At 40.1% G+C, this 22712-nt stretch overlaps 1 protein-coding gene across 1 annotated transcript in view; it reads left to right on the top strand.

Moving 5' to 3' along the window:
• The window catches only part of LOC140926270 (gamma-aminobutyric acid type B receptor subunit 2-like), an 80508-nt gene extending 60067 nt beyond the window's left edge, over positions 1 to 20441 (top strand). The window contains exons 4-10 of the mRNA XM_073376036.1: positions 12104 to 12205; positions 12609 to 12759; positions 13703 to 13835; positions 14463 to 14570; positions 17612 to 17740; positions 18114 to 18452; positions 19505 to 20441. Coding sequence (XP_073232137.1) covers positions 12104 to 12205; positions 12609 to 12759; positions 13703 to 13835; positions 14463 to 14570; positions 17612 to 17740; positions 18114 to 18452; positions 19505 to 19780 — 1238 coding nt within the window. The 3' untranslated portion in view covers positions 19781 to 20441. The remainder of the gene's footprint in view (positions 1 to 12103; positions 12206 to 12608; positions 12760 to 13702; positions 13836 to 14462; positions 14571 to 17611; positions 17741 to 18113; positions 18453 to 19504) is intronic.
• The last annotated feature ends 2271 nt before the right edge of the window (positions 20442 to 22712 follow it).

The raw sequence follows: 22712 nt of genomic DNA, 5'->3' as shown, positions 1-22712 counted from the left end.
CGACTATCGATGAGTAAGCTGATACCTACGGTCGTCGATGTCACAGCGTTTCAGTACCTCAGGCTCTCCAGGTGCTTTACCTTGGCTTATCTGCTTCTTAGCATTAAGCACTTCCCACACTGTGAATTCAGTCGCTGTTATTCCAAGGTTATGCAGAACAGGATGAATATTATCCAGGGTTGTGTCTTCAGCAGGGGTTCCAGATGAAGCCTACCCGAGCTTACGCGCAGAGACCGGTACGTCAGACCAAATTAACACCATGTGGAGAATGTGTGGGTAAGGTACCAGAGGGCTTTGCTCAAGTTTTGGCACGCTGTTCATCACTAGCGCAGACTAAGTACATGACCAGGCATAATGCTGCACTAGTGGCGCTCTACTTTGACGGAAATGCTAAGGGACCTAAAGCTTGCCGACTTCTCTCCTCCTTGGTACTCACGAGTGGAGCTCAGCCCGTTGCACCTGTCAGACGACGCTCAAGCATACTGAGATGTTCCTGTTCACGCAGAGCACACATAGGGTTGATTCGCAATTTGTAAACCACAAGGAGATGTGTGTGGTGGCTGTGTTAATGAGCTGTCCCTGATTGGACAACCGCCCGAAGAAGGATACTGAGAAGACAAAGAAATACCAAACACTGCGGTGGGAGCTTACTAAGCAATACCCAGTCTACAAGTTCGTGCAGCTGAACGTCATCATTGACGTTCTGTCGGAATAGTCCAAGGAGCTCGATGTCGAGATGAGTACGCTCTTTGGGGCGCTGTTGAGCGATGTTCTGAAGGGAACGCAGAATGCTCTACTGTCCAGAAACGGCGAAATATTTTGAATGAATAATTATGGTTCATATTCCATGAGAGCTAAGCCAATCAAAGCTCTAGAATTGATTTATCCAATGATTCAGTTATTCATAAAAAAATATTTCTCCGTTTATGATTGACTCCAATCTCCCGGCGAATTCTTCATTACTAACTGTCGCTGAACATATTTGAAAGATGTGAGCAATATACCATCGATTCAATGGTATAACATGATTATGATATACCATAGATCAACCTCGTTTCTAGGCGCGGCAGCCTAGCTGTATATTCCTTGGTGAACTAATGAAAAAAACGGTGGTGTTCACGACCATCCGAAGACGAAATACTGAGCTGAATTTCCAACTGACTGAACGGAAGAAATGCAAGGCAAGATCTGCATAATTCTTCACATCCTACGTACTCAGCCTCCTTCAATAATTCCTTATTGTACCATGCTCTCTAAATATGGTCAGTTTACGCGTAAGTTTAAGAATATACAAGAAGCGAACTTGATTTTTTTTTCGCGAAGGAATTATTACAACGCTAAAAAAGTGCAGACTGCTTAGATTTGACCTTGAAGCATAGTATCCTATTGTTATGGATTTCCCATCATTAACTGGAAGTTCACATCATCATTCTAAATTGATGATGTTCTGCGCACAGCCGGAAATACCTCTGTGCTCGTAGACTTGGATGTACATTTCTTAACCAAATATCAAATATGTTTTCATTGATCAGGAAAGAGACTATAAAATCTTCATCGGAGAATTTGGTGACAGAGCAGCCGGCTTGGTTTTTTGCGAGGTAAGAAAAGTAGAACTAGATAACTGTTCCCGCATAAAAGTGAACTGGTGGTATGAAGCGTGTGTGGATGTCTGGTGGTGGTGTTGGTGGTGGTGGTATGTGTGTGTAGGGGGGGGGGCGGGGGGAGAGGTCAGGGGTCCTCCCTATAATGGCCTTTACGAGGAGGTTCCGCTCAAAAGAGGTAGCTTTCAGGTTTCAGGTGTATGAAAGGGCCTGGATTTCACCAGTTGAAGTATATGAAAGCGTAGGAAAGTAGGTCCTAAGATGGCCTAAAAGGACTATTAGATGAATTTTATGGCTATGAAAAAATTCGAGAAAGCGTTCTGGCTTTGCGATTTATTCATATTTTGAATACAGTGCCTTTCCAGTAGTAAAAAGGGATTCAAAGTTCTAAACTAGGTATGTGAACAAGGGGTAATTAATGTCAACGTATTTACACAATTTGAGTTACTGTAGTTCCTTTTTGGCTGTCTTTAGAATCGTATCTTGTAATATAGTATAATTTAGGCCGTTTAAATTTTAATTTTCTGACAATAATCCCGCCCAATTTTATCCGTAAGTCATCCTTCAGGAAATTTAACAGCCATGACCAGGAGCGCATCACCCAAGAGAGTCCATTTTAAAAATGTCCTGGGCTAAGGATCCTTGGTGGAGAAATTAAAAAGGCGAAAACCGTCGTATTTACTCGATGAAACAACGAAAGTAGGATCAAAGTTGCTCTCAAAAGAATGCCACACCAATCATAAGAATGCAGCGTTTATTCGAGGATTGTAGAAAAATCTTTACAATTTTGGGACCGATACACCTTTGGTACGATACTAAAGGCGCTTTCTATTTGTCAGAATTGGCCGGCCGGACCATTGCCAGACCAGTATTTTTGACAATGAAATCAGCCTTTTCCAAGGTTTTTTGCTGAAAAACCATCTTCTTCCCGACACTATAATTTAGGATTTGACTGATCTAGCTGGATAGTTTTGATTAACAGTTAAATTCTCATTATGACAGGAAGGGTCTGGCCGGACAGTTCTGACAAATGGAAAGCGCCCTAAGTGTCCGCCTCATAGAAAGATGGCCGTCTTATAGAGAGTCAAATGAAAGGAGTGAGAAAAGGAAGATACATCTCCAACCTTAAGATCTTTTTTCTCTAGGTTTCCGTTTACGGAGGTGTCAGAGGTACGTGTCCGTTAAGAGACAGTCGACTGTATATGGTATTCTATATCATTCAGCGATCTCGATTCTATCTCAGAAGAAGAGCGACGCATGAAAACCGTTTACATCTTTTTGTTTTAAATAATAGTTACAAATGATGTTTTATAGTCGACTCTCTCCATAAGACGGACACCTAGTGTTGGTACCTACCTTTCTTTACTCCTTTTATTTGACTCTCTATAACAGGGCTATAACACAAAACTTTACCTTGCATAAAAATCGATAACTTAATGTAATTGCTGAAATTCTGGAGGTTGCGAATAATCCCAAATCTCAACAAAAACAGGTGTAGCACGGTGCGAGGCGATAGATGATTCGAACTCCACGTGATAGAATATTAAAGCAGATTTAATGACAGAACCTTAGAGTTCATAACAATAGCAGTCGCGCGTAAAACAATTCAATGTAATAGCAATGTTCGTGGCCTAATAACGACGGCACAGATCGCAATAGTGGCGAGTAGTAATACACGCAGTAGACGAAGTAATAGCAGACATAGTCGACGTAACAAAACGTAGACGTAGACGTAGGCGTAGACGTAGGCGTAGGCGTAGGTTCGAACTGAAAGCGATAATTAAAGAACACGAATTTGGTCGACGACTCGCACCAAAAGTAGCAAAAACTAGCACTCTATAGCTGCAGCAAAATATCTTGGGATAGCAACTCCAATGATAGCGGGATAACTTATAATTTCTAGTATTGCTTGCCTCTTTTATAATAGACTATACGTGTCTTATTCCTAGGGCGTTAACTAAGTAAAACTGTACCTACACTTTACGCGTTTCCTAGCGGAAAGTAGTGCACCATGACATAGGCGTCAAAACTCACAAAATGTTTCCAGAAAGATTGATATAATCACGTTCTATAACCTAAAAATAAAAAACTGTCTTAAAGCAACTAAAAAATATTATAAGACAAATGAACAAAAGAACATTTCAAAACTAACACTTACAACTACGGACTACCTGCAATTGGCAAAGCTAATCGGGGCAGGTAGTATGGAGACGTATCACTTAAACTTAGTTTACAGTCAGTTGATACAAAGGGATTTTACTGAATCAGGCATTAGAAGTTCCAAAATCTTCCGTCATTAACTGGGAGCGTAAAGAGACACGGTCTGTCAGCACACGCACAAGCGCAAGACAGACATCAGGGTCTAAGACGGACACTTAGTGCAAGCAGTCCCAAAGGTGATCGTCTAAGAGAGAGTTGACTACATCGTCATTTTGTTGTCTGTGATTTAAGGCGTTTAATCGGTAATGTTGACGGTAACGGGGTCCCCGCTCTGTTGGCCTCTTTCGTACCTAGCCCGTTATTCGATTTTGTTTTTCTCACCAAGGCGCCTTGTCCCAGGCTATCTGAAAAATGGTACCTTAACGCAATTTTTCTAGTATTATTAGGGAGTTTAAGATACTACGACGGCGACGGCGGCAAATACCTCGCTTAAAAAGTGACTTCTCGATATATGAAACTTTAGCGCGATTAACTCCAACTCGGTCACTATGTTTTACGTAGGCGAACTCTCCTGGAGTGGAATTCTTAAGAAAAATATCCAAGTTTAGAAAGAGTAGGAGAGATTCGTCGTCGTATGTTCACGTGAAATTAGGCAATTCACGTCGTAGTCGTGCAGTGACGGCATGGAAATGTACAAAAAAGCGTGATGCACGTACAGAGTTGTTGTTTTGCTAATCTTAATCAGTTGCTCTTTGACGTTCTCGTTGCCGTCGCCGTAGTTAAACTCTTTATTATAAGGCTTAACTACAGAATACAGGTTTATTCGGTATATTCTTTGGGGTGGCTCGGTGGCTTTATAGTCCCGGATGACGAGCCACCCTGCCGCCCCACTAAAGTATATACCATTCTGACTCGTTTTTTGAAGACAATTACCTAGACTAACGAGCCATCGATCGAGCCACCGAGCCACTTGTATGTCTCATATCTCTCTCGGTCTTTAAACACTTGTCATGAATAACAAGCCACCGAGCCACTTCTGTTTGAGACCTTAAAGGGACGCGATCACGGTTATGCGCATGCGCGCCGTTTGTCTCTTCAGAATACATTTGTCGGGTCAACACTAAATTCGAAATCGCCATTACCGGTACAATCATTGAAAATCCTTCGTTTTATTCGGACATCCGTCGCTTTGGCTGGTCTAGTTATACTTCGGTAGTGGTGATTAACGTGTGGTTGTGTTATTTGACTGGTTATGTTTTAAGAATACGCCAAAAATAATGTTTTGATCATGGAGGTTCAGAAGAGCATCGTGGCCGTCTGGCAACAGGACACTCTGAAGAGTCTTTGGAGATAGAGAAGCTTAGCCGATCGATCTGGTATGGTTCTAGGAGTAGTGTGTGGCTTACGAAAAAAATACACGACACTTGAAAAGTGGTTAAAGGCATGAGTTCGTTCAACTTTGATTTGATTTTTGACTCCGACCTGTAGCTATACCGCAACAGGCCGCGCGATCTTCACCGATCTGGTATACTTGAAATGTTCCTTGTATCTTTGCTTTACGATCGTATATGTTTAAGAATTGATGTTTTCAAAATAAATTATTGCCCGAATTTTCTATTTATAGTCTAGTTTCTTTATGTGTTCTACTCGATGACATTTGTTTTGCGGAACACTGACCCGATGTAGCCTGCGAGCAAGCTCTCCTATTTGGGCGAGTGAAAAGTACACGCGCGAGAGTCACGCGAGAGGAGACGCGACTGCGGGGAGCGGGGAAGAGAAAGGGAGAAACTCGTCCACATTCAAAAGACTAAGGTCATCGTCGCTTAAATCGACAACATTCTCTTTGGCCGTTCCGGAAATGGAGAACAGCGTTTTCCTGGACTTAGCTCTTTTTCGATTTACTCTTGTTTCTTCCTCTTCTTTCTCTTGTTCTTCTCGACGGTCAACTGCTATTTCTTGGTCAGCTACTCTGCCATGTACTTGTTTTTGAATTTTCCTGCTCAGTGGACTTCGATCGGGCGAGGAAACCGACGTTAGAAGGCAGCGCTTGAATCTCTCTTTGCTCGAATCACTGTTCTCATTGTCGGAATTAATCAAGGCGCTTGAAACAAGGGAAAACAACTGATGAAGGTTTCTGATCTTCCTTCCACAGGAACTACACACTCGATCCGACTTATCCTCGCAATATTATATTGGCAAGCCAACACTTTCACACAGCTTTGCCAGAATAACACCAAACGAGCCCTTCTGCTTTGAGGGCTGAAACAAGTTCTCGGTTCCAATATGACGGGCGTGAGATCCAAATTTGACTTTAAATGAACAACCACACAGACGACAGTTGTCTCTCGCAGAAGGAGAAAGCGATTTTCTTCCTCTGCCGGTTTTCTTTTTCGGAGTGAGCTCCGCGATCGCCGACATAACACGGGTATTTGGCGAAAAGAGCATCGTGTTTCTACTTTTCCCGCGAAAATTTAGGGCAGGCCGGCTAGGCCTGTTATCAATCAACTTTAATTTCCGGAACGTCATTTTTCAGTCAATGGTATTTCCCTTCGTCTGGGCGAAGTACAAATGAAAATTTGTAAGGGATGGTTGCAAGCTCTCCTTTTGCCGGCCCCTCGCGGCTTCGCCCTTCGCTCCCGCGTTCTCGCGCGGCTCGCTTCGCTCTCCCAAAAAACAAATAGGAGAGCTTTCTCGCAGGCTAGACCCGATGCAACGCGAATGAAGTTGTTCATTTGCTGCCAAGCAATTCAAATTTATGCTCAGTTAAGGATAATCTTTATACTCATACGTTGTGTGTTTTTGTCACTAATCAGGCGCTATTTGTAGGTATTTCTGGGTTTATATAAGGCGAACTGAGAGAACAGTAATAAGAATTTTTTTTTTTTAATTTTTTTAAAGAGGGTAGCACTTAATAGCCAAAGGCTAATAAACTTGTGGCCCTCATAAAATAAACAACTATTTACAATCTAATAAATATAGAAGATGTCTGTTTACAAATTTTGTTTGCCGATCGGTGACTGCTTTGTTAGCGTGGGTACGACCTCGTAAAAATACACGTTGGTAGACTGCAAAACAGTCGGTTTTTTTCTCAAAATCAGTAATCAGTAATCGCGCGTACTTGAATACGCAAAAATACGGACTGTTTTGCAGTCTAACACGTTGGTAAATGTTTGTTTCAAAGCAGGACAGGGCTGTAAATCTTATTCTAATCGGCTGCAAGATATATCTGAGGAGTAGCAAAGAATAAACTTGAATTATGGGGATAAATAAAATCAAACCAAATGCCCGAAAATACTCTCGCGTGGCGAACACTTAATTTGAATTTTGTAAATTTACTTGCGTGCATCTAACTCGCTTTCGATTGGTTTAAAAACAATCAGCTACTGTCAGAACTCACACATGCGCATTATCGTAAACCAGTCCCTTTAGAGACCTGAAAATGTGGCAATGAATTTTCCTGCGAGCCTCAGACTGCTGAGATCCATGTGTCGTAATGGGCATGTACTAAGGAGTAAACGATTTTTTTTCTGATAGTTGTATAAAATGGAAATGTACGGACCAGAGTTTGTTTGGATTTTAAACCCGAATGCTGGAACCGTAGATGAGTGGGTCACTCTTGCCAACCGCGCGATTGACCGAGACAAGATATTGACTGAACAGACATGCAACAGAACGCAATACCAGAAAGCTTTAAATAGAGCATTCACATTTAAGGCACTCACGATAAGGGAGGACGACGACTTCACTACCTCATCAAATCTGGTAAGAATATTTCTTTTCGTGAACGCAGCCCTTCAGTAGATCTGATATAGTACACTTGCAGCGTTGAGGTAAGCTTCCAGGTTATGCCGTTATGATCCAAATTCACAGTAATTTCGATGGCTTCAACTAAAATTCTTTCTGTTCAGTCGAGCAGAGTAAAATCCCATAATCCTGATGAGTTTTCAGTTTTGAAAGTCTTCATTCACTCTGTTCGCGTGGTCAAAAATGTGACCGAGTTTTGATGGGCGTGGTTTGAGATATGTGAAAAGCGGAAATCGCTTGTTTGTTTCCGGTTTGTTTTAACAAAGTTAAGTTAGGATGTTTTACGCCCTGGGTACCAGAGATTGGCGACCAATTGAAAGATGGGTATTTGGCAAGAAATGAGCTAATTTTGATTTGCCATATTTCCATTTGCAGACAGTATCTGAGGCATTTTCAAGACTGGGCATAAATGATCTATCGAGCGATAAAACGAAAAACCTGGCCACAACTTCGTTTGATGCTATGTGGGGCACCATGCTAGCCATAAAAGGAGCTAGTGAAACAAAAAACGTTTCTGATAAATTGGGAAAGAACACGTACTTCGAAAGTCAGGAAGTATCTAAATTTCTGGTAAAAAAACTTACAGAGTTGAACTTTCAAGGACTAACGGTACGCTTTACTGTTTTATTTTTACTGTTTTATTTTCTATTTTGTGAGAAAGGCGGGGGAAAGATGATTGAACTTAAGTTGCCTCAAAATATTTTTGTCATGATATTTAGTCAGTAATTCTGCTATTTCGTCTTCGCATAGCCGTGAACTCTTTGGAATTCTATTAAGTTCCACACTCGTAGCAAAACAGCTAAGCTGCCAAGTCGCTTTCTTACGAGACGTCAATGACGGTATAATCACACATTTCACTGACGTTTAGGAGTGACTGTTGTTAGTGATGTTTACTGTTATTAGTAATCTATAACTCTAAGCACCTTCTATCTTCTATCTTCATCTTTGGTCTTTGAATGAAAATAATAACAATCAGCTAATGTGAACTAATATCTGAAAGACCATCCCGTGTACGTAAATGGCTTATTCGAGGAGTTAGGTCTCACTTTATTTTAGCTCTAACGCATTACTTTCCTAGAGTGCCCCTCCCGCAGTAGAACCAGGTTTTTTAAAATGGCCTTTTGGTGATCAGTGCATTCCTTTATTGAGGAGAAAAAAAAACCTTAACCTTCACGGGGCTATGACAGTTGCACTCGATTTTGTAACCGGCGCTCGACCAGCCCTATGAGAGAACACTGCAAGAGTCAAAATCCTGTAAACGAGAAATGTAAAATCGTGCAGCGCCCGTGAAATAGACAAGTCATGCGATTTGTGACTATTTTCAACTACTTACATAGCCCTAGTGGCAAAACAACTGTTTGAACGGATCTATCTTCAAGGTATTCTGCAGTTTCCTGGCCCCGTCGTCAATTCAAAGCCTCGTGGCTATAAAATATACAACAATGAAATATATTAGTATGTTACATATTTATTAATTTTCAGGGCCCAGTGTCTTTCAACCCAGACAAAAGGAGAAAAGACGTTATTGTTCTACAGCAATACCGAGGTATAAATTATTAGAAATTTATACTCATTTTGTAAACTACATGCAAGAATTTAAACTAAGGCCCGGTTCATAGAGGGCCCGTTCTGGTCAAAATTAATATAATAAAATAGCATCACAAGTGACTTTTTCGGCCAGTTCAGCATTTATTATGGACCCGTTATGTATTTTTGTCATCACTACACAGGATTTTTTTTAGTGTGTTGTTAATTTTTTTTAGCTGCATGAATTATTTTTTATTAAGGCTGTTCACTTTTTTATGTTTTTGTATGAATAAAGTTTTCATGAGTACCACAAATTATTTTTTTAGTGGTACTGTTTGGAGGCCCGTTCTGGTCAAAACCATGACAATACTTTGCACCACAAGTCAATTTTAATCCAACTGCAGCAAATATTATGGACATGTTGTGTGTTTTTGTCATCACTAAACAATACTTTTTTCAGCGTCTTAGTAACTATTTTTAGCAACAAGAGTTATTTTGGTTTTAATTATACGAATACTTTTTTCTATCATGCCATGCATTATTTTTCAGTGGTACTTCGAATTATTTTTCCAGTGTGTATCACGAATTATTTTTTAATAATTGAGCCAAGAATTATTTTTCGCGGTATCGCGAATTTATTTGTTGGTCTACAATGCATTGCGGGCCAGTTCGAGTCTTTGACTGCCTTGGGCGACCATTTTGAAAACTTCGCAAGTGGAGGAGTGCTTTCAAAGAGAATGCCAAGGCGAAACATTGTCAGGGAAAGAAACGAAAGAGGTTTTCATCTTTCTTACAAAATCTGTCAAGAGCTAGTAGTCTGTCGTTATTGATGAGGTTTTCTGGACCGATTTAATAGAGCAGACTACGAAGGGACTTCACAACTCGTACACAATTCCAACCCTTATTCAACATGAGTCAAAGCCTTATACTGGAAGCTCTCGTAAACGACCACCTCCCGTAATTATAAGCGATCGCGACCACTTTTTCGGCCGACAGTTTAGAATTGTCTATTGTTTTCAACCTCCGGTAAGCGACCACTTAGCACATGGTCTTACATTGTAAAAATGGGCAAAAAGGAATTCTTTCTTTGGCTGTCATTATTGTCTACACATCTATTACTGTGTTCATTAGTTCGATCTATAACTACAGTACTAACCATTAACCTTGAGAAAAAGACCCAGATTTCCAGGTTTCAGTTAAAGAAGTTAGGTTTTAGAGGCATTTCTTTACAAGAAGTCACTTACACAACCAAGATTTTGTAACAACAAATTTGTAACGCGCGTAATCTAATTAATTGCACTTCCGTAAATGAGCTGTCACGTAGAATAGTAAGTAAGTAAGTAATAGTCTTTATTAAAACCAATAATGCATCAACCGTGCCTTATTTACAATGAATATAAAATATGAAACAAATCAAGATAAAAAAAAAAATACAACTAGCTACTAATGGCAAACAATGCTAAAAAGACATCTGTTTACAAAAGTGGATTTAAAACGTGAAGTACGAACTCTAGGTAATATGTAATCATGGCCCCTGCTGCGTAAGTGCCTAGTACGTCTCGGCGGTAAGAGATCATCAAGTGCAGCGGTATAAAACTACCAGTAATTGTCAGTGGAAAGTAAACTTTCATTATTTTTTTTAGAATAAATGTACCACTCTATTCGGCTAGGTTGAGTTAAAAATTTCGCCCCTGCGGTCATCGGACTCTCGTAAGCGACCACCAAGCTTAACCCTTTAAGTCCCAATATCAACATACAAATTCTCCAAACTGATCCTCATACATTTCCTTTAAGAATTAGTTAAGAGAATTTAATAAAAGATCAAAGCATTTTCTCTTTGGTGATCATTTGTTAATTCTCATAACCTAATCTCTTGACAATGTATGGGTATTGTTAGGAGAAAAATGATGTTGGTCACCATTGGGACTTTAAAGGTTAAGCCTTTGCATTTTGGGCGGTCGCTCGCTTACGAACTTAAGGCCCGTTTCTCGAAAGGCCCGGTAACTTTTCTGGCCCCAAATTATATATTCAAATCAAAATGTGAAGAGTAAAAGCGCGGGATATAGCTGACAAACCAGTCCTTTTTGTTTTGTTAACGGATAGTTTTATCGTGTTTATCTGCAAAACTATTGAAACCTCGATCTTGAATGTAAACAGCAACAACTTTCCGGGCCCGTTAATTATTGGGACTTTCGAGAAACGGGTCCATGGTGCATTAATTATGATAACGTATTTTGCAAGCAGTTTTACCGAAATGAACATTTTTCTCTTTTTGAATTTACTTCGACCGGAATTAAGATTGGTGTCTGAATCAATTCACCCGGTCTAAATAATTTGGGTTGGCCTTAATTCGAATTAGGTTGGGCTCATGAAAGTTCGGCCTCTTAGCTGGGCCTAAGAACTAAGAAATATCTAAATCCAATTCTTTAATTCGTAAATGAGTTTATTTGCACGCGCACGAAGCACCATTAGCCTGGGAGGCAGGCCTTGAAATGAAGTGTTAAACAGACCTCTCCCTTTTTTCCTTTCACTTTAGTTTCTCCCCCTACACCCCACCCCCTTTCTTTGCCTCCCCCTCTCCATTTTGGCTTTGCCACGCAGACTAAGTACCATGGGGAAGAAAATCTGATTATCTATCCATGCGAAAATTATTTTGTCACTTGACCGTCCATTTTAACGTCGGATCATTCCATCCTTATCAGCCTTTGTGTAATGCTATAGTGAAGGATATCATTCAATTACTGTTGTTATTATTAGATTATTATAGTCATTATCGTTATCATTATTAGGTAATTTATGTAAATAGCGCACTGAAAAAAAGAAAGATGGCGAAGATTGAATAAGCTTAATCCTCACCATTTTTTCTCATCTATCAAACTCTGTGAAATCTTTGCCGTGATTGGATATTTAAACCTTGTATCGACTTCACTATACAGCAGACTAAGTTTTAGCTTAAACTTAGGTCACATTATCTACACAAATAATATAAATTTCACTGAATTTTATCGCAGAAAAAGAGAACAAGTGGGTGAACGTTGGTGAATTCTTCGTAGATGAAAGTGGTCAATTAACCTTGAAATTTTATAAAGGCATGGAAGAAACATTATGGGAAGGTATGTTTATAGGCCATTTCCGAGTTCAAAAACTCTCTCGTTCAAAACGAAGCAAAGTGCAAGACCTTTCGTGTGAAAGAAAAGCTTTTTGTTTGCATGAGAATTAAAAAAATCATTTTCATGTCAATGGCTTTACATTTAGCCTCGTTTTAAAACAGAGGCTTGGGGCAACTCGAAAATCGTGTCCATTAAGCGGCCACCTCCGCGGTGCCGGCAAATACAAAGTAATCTCCGGATTTCCCATTATACTCTCATGTAACTTGTGTTCAGTTCAAAGGTTCAGACTTAAAAGTAATCATGCATAGTTTGCTGATGTGTTTTATAGCTGGAAAAGCGTGAAAAACCATCAGACTAATACATATTTTATTAACTGTATACTAACCGGCCCCGTATTTTGCTTAAGGTGGACCTGTCCCAAGCGACAGAACGCTGATAACAACGCAGCGAATGGATACTCCGCGAGTGCTCTTCATCATCTTCTCAACGGTTGCCTCCTTTGGTATAGTTCTAGGGATCATTTTCATGGTATTCAATCGCTACTACCGCGATTGCAAGTGAGTTTCATACACTCTTTAATAAAGGAGCAAGATAGATGTTTTACCAGGGTGGGGGGTTACCCCCATATGTAAACTACATTGGTATATCCTGGGTAAGAACCATTACGCACACACAGGAGCCTATGACACTAGTGATGGACTCCTGGCACACATCAATCCAAAATGGATGCGGAAGTAGTGTTCGGACCTTCGCAATAGTTATACAAAGGGTCGCAAGAGGTGATTGCAGTTTTTAAAAGAACACGATCGATACCGGAGAAGATTGGCTAAGGTTACAACAAATAGTACGGTTTTTGGTCATGAACTTCAGATTTTGAAAACAAAGGAACGGCGAGTTTCTTGAACGACTTCAAACCCTTTGGTACAGTTCTGCCTTGTGTTCCACTAAACCTCAGGTCTCCACAGATTCTTTCAACAAGAAAGTGATCGATAAAACTCAGCTGCACTCAATGCGCGGTGACGTAAATATCCCACATTGCTGTTCGAAAAGAGTAAGAGAGATGGAGGAAGGAGGCTGTTACGGGCCTGCAGTAATGTAGTTCTGTTGCGGTGGCCCTTCTAAAAATTGGAAAATGTTAGTAGATGAATAAATAAATAAATAAATAAATAAAGACCTTTATCAAATGTTTGAGAGGGTAGAAATATCATGTGATTCAGTGACTGACCGAAATTTAATGGCATGTGAGATTCTACGCATAAAGTATCAGTTGCATGGCAAAAATTATACGGTTAGGGTCGGGTGAAGCTTTACTTATTGAACAAGTCAGCCCAACTCAAATCCTTATCACATAATTTATGCTATTTCTCAGGTCATGAGCAAACTCGATCTTTTCTCCTTTTATATTCACAAAAATGAGAAAGCAACGAGTATCAGGAAATGTTTACCGGTTTCCTTTTCGCAGTTATGCTGACCTAACGCAATTGTCGGCTATTTTTGTAGATTTATTCGTCTATCTGCTCCGATGTTTAATGATATCATTGTATTGGGATGCATCATGTGTTTGAGCACAATATATTTATTTGGAATCCGGAAAGTCAACGATGGCAATAGAACCATGCCACGTATTTGCAAGGTGAGGAGTAACGTTAATTTCATGTGGTTATCTACCAGTCAAACCCGAAAAGGATTTCATAATTCTTTCTGCATTCAGCATGTGCAACGCGTTCACGAGTCATTGTTCATATATTCACTGTTTTGTTGGAGTATTTGAGAGCTTTTGAAAAAGCCGGTTAAATGAGGGCTTTCTGGAATGAACAGTGTTTTGAAATGAACAAACCTTCGTAAGATAGGTTGTGCTAAATAGGATATTCACATTTGAATAAACGGTTTGACGCATGGGAAAATTTTTGAATAGCTGCCTGTGGGTAGGGAATTTGACGCTTTTTCAAGCGCTAGCAGGTGGATCATGCTACCACCTCAAAAACACTATACCAATTTACCGGGGAATTTAGGGGGTTTGCTGGGGGGCATGGGCGGTTTTGGAATTGACTGGTACATAACTGTGGTAGTGGCAGTGTAACGGACTCCAATAAACTGAACCAAGAGCTATTCACAGCCGAGGAAAGGAGATTATCTGAGCCAGACGACTAATTTACGGACGGTCTTATATATATATTAATTTTAACTACGCTCAAAGATACTATCTGTTTTGCTTTTAATTCTTTAATTTACATTTTATGATGTATCTTATTTTTTTCAGGCTCGTGCGTGGCTTTTGAACATAGGATTCTCCTTGGCTTTTGGAGCCATGTTCATCAAAACCTGGCGAATTTACAAGATTTGCACAAACAAGCGTCTGAAAGTCCGTGTAAGTGTATCTAATTTTTAAATTGCTAGAAAGAAAAAACTTTAAAAATATATTGGAACAAAGCAATTATTGGATTCGGTTTCGTATGATCGGAAGAATTGCGCTGATCTCGTAATTCTTCAAATCCTTATCAGCCTCAACCAATAATTACTTACCGTATTTATTCGATTAAGCGCCCAACCTCGAATAAGCGCCCATCCTGTAGGGAGGAAAAGTTAACAAGCAACTATCCCCGAACAAGAAGTTCAGCCCACCCCACCCACCACCCTCTCCCCCAAAAACCTGACGTGGACAAGATAATTGTTTAATATATAGATTTAGCCAGGGCTAAAAGCGAGGCTCCCATTAATAAATTTATAATTTAAATTAAACAATAAACTTGTATTCGAATTCCACAATTCAGTTAACTTTAGAGGCAATTTTATGTGACTTTTGAGGGAAAGGCTACCTGATTTTAGAGAAAAATAATTTGCAAACAGCCCAAGAGTGAACCAAATCTTACATCGAGTTGATAGCTAGCCTCATATGTACACCCAAAAACTGGTAATCATCTTCGATCACATTTAATAGCCATAATAGCTCTTGGTCACCGTAGATTAATTAGTGGGAAAAAAAATCAGGCCAACTTTTTTGGGTTCGACAAGTTTACTTTGCAAAATCTTGTCAACAAATCTGGGTGCGTGTAAACCAACCTTTAATACCATTTATACATCACATCTGAGGTGAAACAGTAGTATGAGGCACTGTTTTTATCATACCGGCAGACCTCAGACAGAAAGCAGTATTTCACAATACAAATTGCACTCATTCAATATTCATAAACTGTTAAAAAAATTTCCAAAATCACCTATACGACCATCCGGTTCTCACTTTTGTAGTGCGAGCTGTGGCGAGTGTTTGAATGAACATTAACAGAGTTACGCTCCAACATTATAAAGAATTTATTCTGTTTATTTTTTATTTAATGGTTTATTAACGCGTGGCATTTTGAGTACTCCTGCAAGCGATGTTACTGAACGACTGAAAACAATCGGCACAGCGATTTAAATTACAAGAGAGACTACTAACAATCAATAAAAGAAATATAATTCGGTGAAACATATACAGAAACAACAATTTTCATTCAGAAAGACAAGTATTAAAGTATCCCTAAAAATCCTGAGTCTTCAAGCTTAAAGTTAACTTTATGTTTTAAGCCGGCTTCCCGGTGTTTGCTTTTTTCAAAGACGAACTCGAGGCAAGAAAATCGCTCAAAGCTTTCTTTTCCGGCCAGAATTATAACTAAATATTCTTTGGAACGTTTTCTTTCTATTTGCGGTGAGAAACTGTCTTAAGGCTTTTTAAGGTTCTGTAAGCTTATATCAAACCTGATACTCGGTCAGATCATTGTCTCAAATCTTACAAACGTGCATAAACTAAATGACCGCATAAACTCCGCTCGACTTCATTAAATAAGATCTAAAAAAACAAACATCAAATACAATAATTTCTCTGGCTTACCATTCGAGATGCAGCTCCTGAAAGGTATCAAGAAAAGCCAATATCGCTTCAGACTTTGCAATCCTCTTACGCATCAAGCAAGGTGAAAACGAAAACGATGGCATCCGAAATCGGATTTCCGACTTTGAGAAGCGACGTATTCCTCAACCAAAAACCCAATAAACAAACTAGCCATGAATAACAGAGGACTCCTGATAGCAGCTGAATTTCATTTTGCACATCCAGTGGAAAAAGACACTTAAAAACATCACAAGTTGACACAAAACTCTGTCAGCTTCAGCTGTCAAAGTAAACAAGATTCAAGATGCTGCATAAATTTTCCGCATGAACTCACCTGTCAAATTTTGACCAATCAGAGCATAAAAATTGGACGCAGAGCGTGACCAACGCGTGACCATGGTGAGAAAAGTCAAAAGCAACTGTCTTCCCTGCCTGTAACAGCTGGCTGAATTTTCGCGTCCGAGGTCAGTTTGCAATCAAAATTTTAATTGTGTAGCACATAAACACAACATATTTCATATGAATTTAGAACAAACTTGAACTTGAGCCTGCGATCACTTGAAAACTAGTAACTTGTCAGCGGATAACTTCAAAAAAATACTTGACATCGAAGGGTCGACACCTGAGCCCGCGATACAGCCAAGTGATACTGGTCAGCGGGTACCCTGTTTTGACAGCTGTCAATTGATCAAATCATTGATGTCCAATATGTGTGCATTATCAGTTTAACTAGTAAAAGTATGAGATTGAAGATTGTTCGCGATCTAGTAAAACAATTAACTGGTCAGCGGACAGCTTCCAAACAAATCACGTCACCTCGATGAGTTGACACATGAGCCCGCGATATGGTCATGGGATACTGGTCAGTGGCTATCCTGTTTTGACAGCTGTCAATTGACCATATTGTGAATGTCTTAAAATCCTATATTAAAGATGTGGACTTGCCAAGACACGCCTGAGACACCCCTCCCTTCCTTTTGATAGTCTCCCCTACCCCACCCGTACAATCTGTAGACGCGTACGTACGTACGTACGTACGCTCGGTCAATCACGTGACAACCAAACGAAAAGAGGTTGACCATATTCCATGAGTATGGGGCTCTGTCCCACGCGCGCTTCGCGCGCGCGGGAGCCCCGCTATTATTTCCTTACTGCCCAATATGCTTATCGTCGAGGCAACACGCGAGAGTTCGCTTATTGACCTCACTGACAATTAGAGAGAAATTGACTAGGTTCTATAAGGAGACTTCCCTGAGGACAAAGTTCTTAGTCGTTTTTAAATAAACTTAAATAAACGGTTAAAAATTGTGCTTTGCTACATCTTCACGTTTTGTTATTATTTACTGTTTTGTTGGAAAATTAACTTTAGTACTTGCTAAAAATAACGAAAATTTAATAAGCGCCCACTCTCGAGGCCCAGAAATTCCATAAGCGCCATAAACACAGTATCCTTAGTTCAAATCATAAATAAGTGCATTCCCTCTGCTATACAATAGAAGTTGTTTGACTTGCTAACATCTAACATGTTTGAAATTTATCAGTTGGGTCCATTGTCTGATTGGTGGATGCTAGCTATGGTATTTGGGATCGTTGTGATTGACGTGGTGCTGTTAGTGGCTTGGGAACTTACAGACCCGCTCCAACATGAAGAAGCAGTCGTGGACAAGAAGGTTAGTGGACAGATTACAACCTGCTCCAACAAAGATTTTTCAGCGTATATCTTACACGATATTAGCACTTGTTGAGAGGTGCTTGTAATGCTGATTTTAGGCTTATGAAATTGCTCTATTCATGTGCTTCGAATTTTTACTGTATGATTTCATGTGGTGCGCGTATATGGCCACATTTATCCAAAATGTTATATTTCTGTAATTTTTGGAGGAAAATTCAACTGGGATCACAAGGACTTTGAAGCTTCCAAATAACAGTCAGTAACTATAAACACTATTCACGATCTGAAATAACGCGTACGTGCTCTCCCGGCGAAGTGACCTGGTCCTTGGTATTGATGATTAATACTTGTATTTTCGGTTTTCATTGCAGAATGATCCAGGGGATCACCTCAAAATAATAATGTCTACAATAAATACATGTACGGGGAAAAATGTGGAAATGTGGCTGGCATTGATTTATGTTAGCAAGGGAATTCTTTTGCTTTACGGGCTGTTCCTCGCTTATGAGACCAGAAATGTCGTGTATGCGCATTTGAACGACTCGCGAATCATTGGAATTTGTGTGTACAACGTGGTGGTGCTGTCCACTATTGGGGCGTTCTTGGCTCTAATTTTGAAGAACGAACAGTATGTAGAGTTATACTCCGCACTAAGCGTTTGTATATCTTTCCCAGCTGCAGCCACTATATCGCTGATCTTCATACCAAAGGTAAAACCTGATTTATTCGGCCATTTTCAACAGATAATTTCATTACGATTGTCACGGATTTAAAAGCTCGAAGGTCGCATCGTCATGGAACCACTTGTATTCATCTGACATATCACTCCTCGTATTAAATTTATACAGCCGCCAGGCTGCCTCGTTTCCAGGCGCCGTCTGCACTACTATTGCAGAGGATCACTGATAGGAAAAATCTATCCTTCCCATGACACAACGTGGGCTATGTAAGCGCAAGGAAGGACGCCTGGAGTCAAGGCAGGCCGCCTGACGAGTTCACTTAGTAGCAACCGTCCAGCGTCTTTTAAGGTGGATTTTTACCCACATTCGTACGCGCGTAGATAAAATAGAAATGTGTGGAAGGTCAGGCGTAAACGTAAAAGTTGAACCTCATTTAAACGTTTACACACGTCCTTTCATACATCGCCTAACTATGTATTTTATTTACGCGCGTAGGCACCGGCGTAAAAATTACACGATTGTGGACTAATCCACCCTTAGGCTGCAGACCACCTTGTACTTCCTGTGTGCCTGACATTTGATGGTGCATATTACTACTACAGTAATGATATTCAAAAAGGTTTGTCGGTAGATCAAACGAAATGCAATTGATACTCATTATGTTAGCAAGATTCCCCCAGTATTTCAGCGGGCTAAGCGTGCACGCAACGCCGTTACAGGTATTAACGAAGTCGGGATATTCCAGAACAGGGTTCTTCAATCCCGTAATCTCGACCCAAAACTTCGTGCAATCCCTTAAACCTGATGGGCTTATGGCATCGCACCTCAAATCCAATCTCGAAACTCGCCCTGATTTTGCTTTAAAATCCCGAATCCCGAGCTTCCAGTAAGGGAAATCCCGAATCCCGAGCTTCATGTAAGAGAAATCTCGGATCCCGAGCTTCATGTAAGGAAAATCCCGAATCCCGAGCTTCAAATGAGGGAAATCCTGAACCCGGAAAAACTCACTGGAGACCCTCAACCAGTGAAACAACACTGTTATCATCTAATTATTCATTTAAATCGTAAATTTTTCTTTATAGCTGATACATCGCCTAAAAGCAAGCTCCCTCGACGGGGAAACCGTTGGAGAATCGACCTTGAATCACACTTTTTCTCGTCCATCCATCGACGTAACCAGCACATTTAAGGGCACAGAAATGGGAAGAGAAAGATTCGTAGACGCTCCTCCGTCAGGCAACACACTCGGCGTCTATCAAAATGGAGGTTTCATGGACAGTCTTTCTTCTATTCCTTCACCCTCACCTGCAAAATCTGTAGAAGAACCTGCACCTTCGGCAACAACACTAGAGGATTAAAATCTCCGACTAGCTTAAACTATCGTAAGGCACTGACAATTTTTCTTACGCCTCGCATATACGGATCGGTCATATTCTTACGAACAAAAAGCTTCTCATTCTCTTGTAAAATGCAAAGAAACTATGTCCTTAAATAATGGAACAACACACACGTTCAAAACGTCGCTGGCCAGAAGACGGTGAAGATAAGATGGTCAAAACTAAAAATGCCTAGGTGAAGTTGTAACACGGGCAGCCAAAGATTTTTTAGCCATACCACTCGGTGAACATTCGGAACACACTGTACTGTTTTGCGGCAGCGCAGTTATTTGAAGTTCTGGTACCAAGAGCTCATAGAAACAGAAGAAAATGCTTTGAACTTTTCGACGTACAGGCTTGAGAACATTTTTTTTGTGGAATTCAAGCTCTACGAGAAAAGAGCCAAGGATAAATTATTATGAAAACTTTCTAGTGAACAACACGACTAACATTAACAGTTTTTATTTGATAAGTCGCCTAAGTCGCGACATGGGATGTAAACATGCCTCTATGTGCATCGTGCAGCCCTTTGGTCTTAATAGCATGTCATAGTAACAGGTGGTGCTTTGCATAAGAAGCTTTTAATAAGCCCCACGTCCTATAACCTACCACAACAGGGCTGGGCGCCCTACCCCAGCAGGGTGGTCTTTACTACAAGTTGCCGAAATCTAGGCATTGAAATTAAGGTTCTTGCTTAAATTAAGGTTCTTGCTTAAATTTTAAACTTATTTGTTGGTGCAAGAGATCATAATAGGACTATTATGGTTCTTGGATGGTGTTATCCTTTTAATTACCCGGGTTATTTCTAAACTCGAGGAAGGGCGGTTTGCTTACTCTTTTAGGGACTGTTCATTGTTTGCTTGTGGGGAGGAAGATCCTAGAAGGCGGGTCATCCTAGCGCCATATATTTTCTCATTTTAGTTAACTGGATGCAAAAAGTTGTAGTTGTCCATACACTGCGAGAAGAGGCTGCATTTTGCGGTGTCGTGGTGAACTGGCGTGCAAAAAGTACTTTTCCCTGGCCAGAATGTAGCCTCTGCTCGCAGGGTAACTTGGATAACCCGCAAACGATCCTTTAGTTCTATAGAAAAAAACAAACAAACATGATTGCCGGGATTTCGACCGCCAAGGCTCGACAATTTCGTCAGTTTCATTACAACTTTCAAGCGTGCAAGGCCAGTAACGTAGCGACGCAGCGGAAAGCTGAGAGACCGATAGTCCATTTCACTGTTACACTAGGTGAAAACGAGGCTGGAGTTGACCGTTTATTGATACAACCTATCTCCTTTATTATCGTAATCATGTTTTTCTTATGCTAACTAGTATTTTGTAGCAATTTTCATAAGAAAGGGAAGGATATTTGTATCAACATAAGCTCAAACTCAGCCTCACATTCACTCAGGGGCTAGCGTTCTTAGCTCTGTAAAATGGATAACACGATTTATTATATGGAGGAGAGTGTTTTACTGGGAACTAAACCACTCGTAGATTCCATACGCCACTTCATCCGGGACCCGAGTGGCGTATTTTCCGTATGTCACCTTTGTGAGTGTCGTATCGTTCAATGACGTCACGATTCCCGCCTTTTGCTTTTGTTGAATTGGTTTCTCCATATAATAAAAAGAACATTACACGTTGGCTCGAATTTAGAGAAGATATGAATTTTACTTTTCGTTTCTTTTACATGAAGGACAATTCGATCAGGGCTGGGTAAAAACATCTTTTTTTGGCCGAAACTGGTCATTTCTAAATCGTTTCTTCATCGAGAGGATGATGATGTTCTTGCCACTCGAACATAAAATTCATATCTTCTCGCCACCGTGTAATATCCTCTATATAATCAGAAAGAAAATGGTCTTAAGGCTCATCATCCTCTCGATGAAGAAACGATTTAGAAATGGCCAGTTTCGGCCAAAAAAAGATGTTTTTACCCAGCCCTGATCGAATTGTCCTTCATGTAAAAGAAACGAAAAGTAGCTGGTGAAGTTTTTTTTTATCTTTTAACTAAGCCATATAGTGTATTTACCACTTTAACTAAATATTTTATCATTGCATCAAGTTGTTCCGCCTGATAGGATCTTTCTCCGTCCCTCCCTCTTTTAATTTGAGACTAAAAAAAGCACAGGTAAGTCAGGCGTATTACCTATTTATACATCGATAATAATTTCCCATACAAACTCTTACATTACGCTGCCCTGCGAGAATCTCGAGAGAGGCGGGGTCGTAAACAAGCCAACTATGCGAATGACAGCAACGCGAACGATTCCGCACATCCTAAAAGCCATGCCGTAAAGAAACTTCTGCTCGCAGGATAGCATTACGCTAAGACTACCTGGGACTACCTGTCAGAGAAGGCAAATAATTAAGAACCTTAAGCACAACATCGTTATTTGAGTTAAGACGACATATATGGGACCTTTCTCTCTCAACAAGAAGGAATGCTCTCGATAAATAGTGAAAGAGTTGTCTAGTGCGACAAAATAATTTTAGATAATTATTGCGTAAGTTAAGAGCTACATCTTTTTATTTAGGAAAAGCATGCAGTGTAAATTGAGGTTGGATTCAGTTTAACGTATTTAAAAACGTTGCTTATGTTCAGATGTTCAGAATTTTTTTAAAAAATCTTCTGACCTTATTATCACGTCTCTGTAAGTTTGTTTTAAACGTTTTGGGAGAATTTGTTAAAAAATTAAAATAGTCTTTGTAAGCCAGTGTGAGCTTCCACTCATTCTTTAAACGTTTTTCTTTCTTTGGGTGGTGGGGGTGAAGAAGGAAACAGATTGTGATTCACTTACCAACACGCGCGCGTGCATTGCTGGCGTAGTTTTTTTCTTTGCTTTCACTAGAATAAAAAACAGCGCCAAATGAATGGCCGAAGGTCTAAAGAATTTTGTCCGAGATTGTAGCGATGTAA

Source organism: Porites lutea, chromosome 2, assembly GCF_958299795.1.
Source record: "Porites lutea chromosome 2, jaPorLute2.1, whole genome shotgun sequence".
Classification (NCBI taxonomy): Eukaryota; Metazoa; Cnidaria; class Anthozoa; order Scleractinia; family Poritidae; genus Porites; species Porites lutea.
The sequence above is the reverse complement of the archived record's forward strand: the minus strand, read 5'-3'. Positions and strand labels throughout refer to the sequence as shown.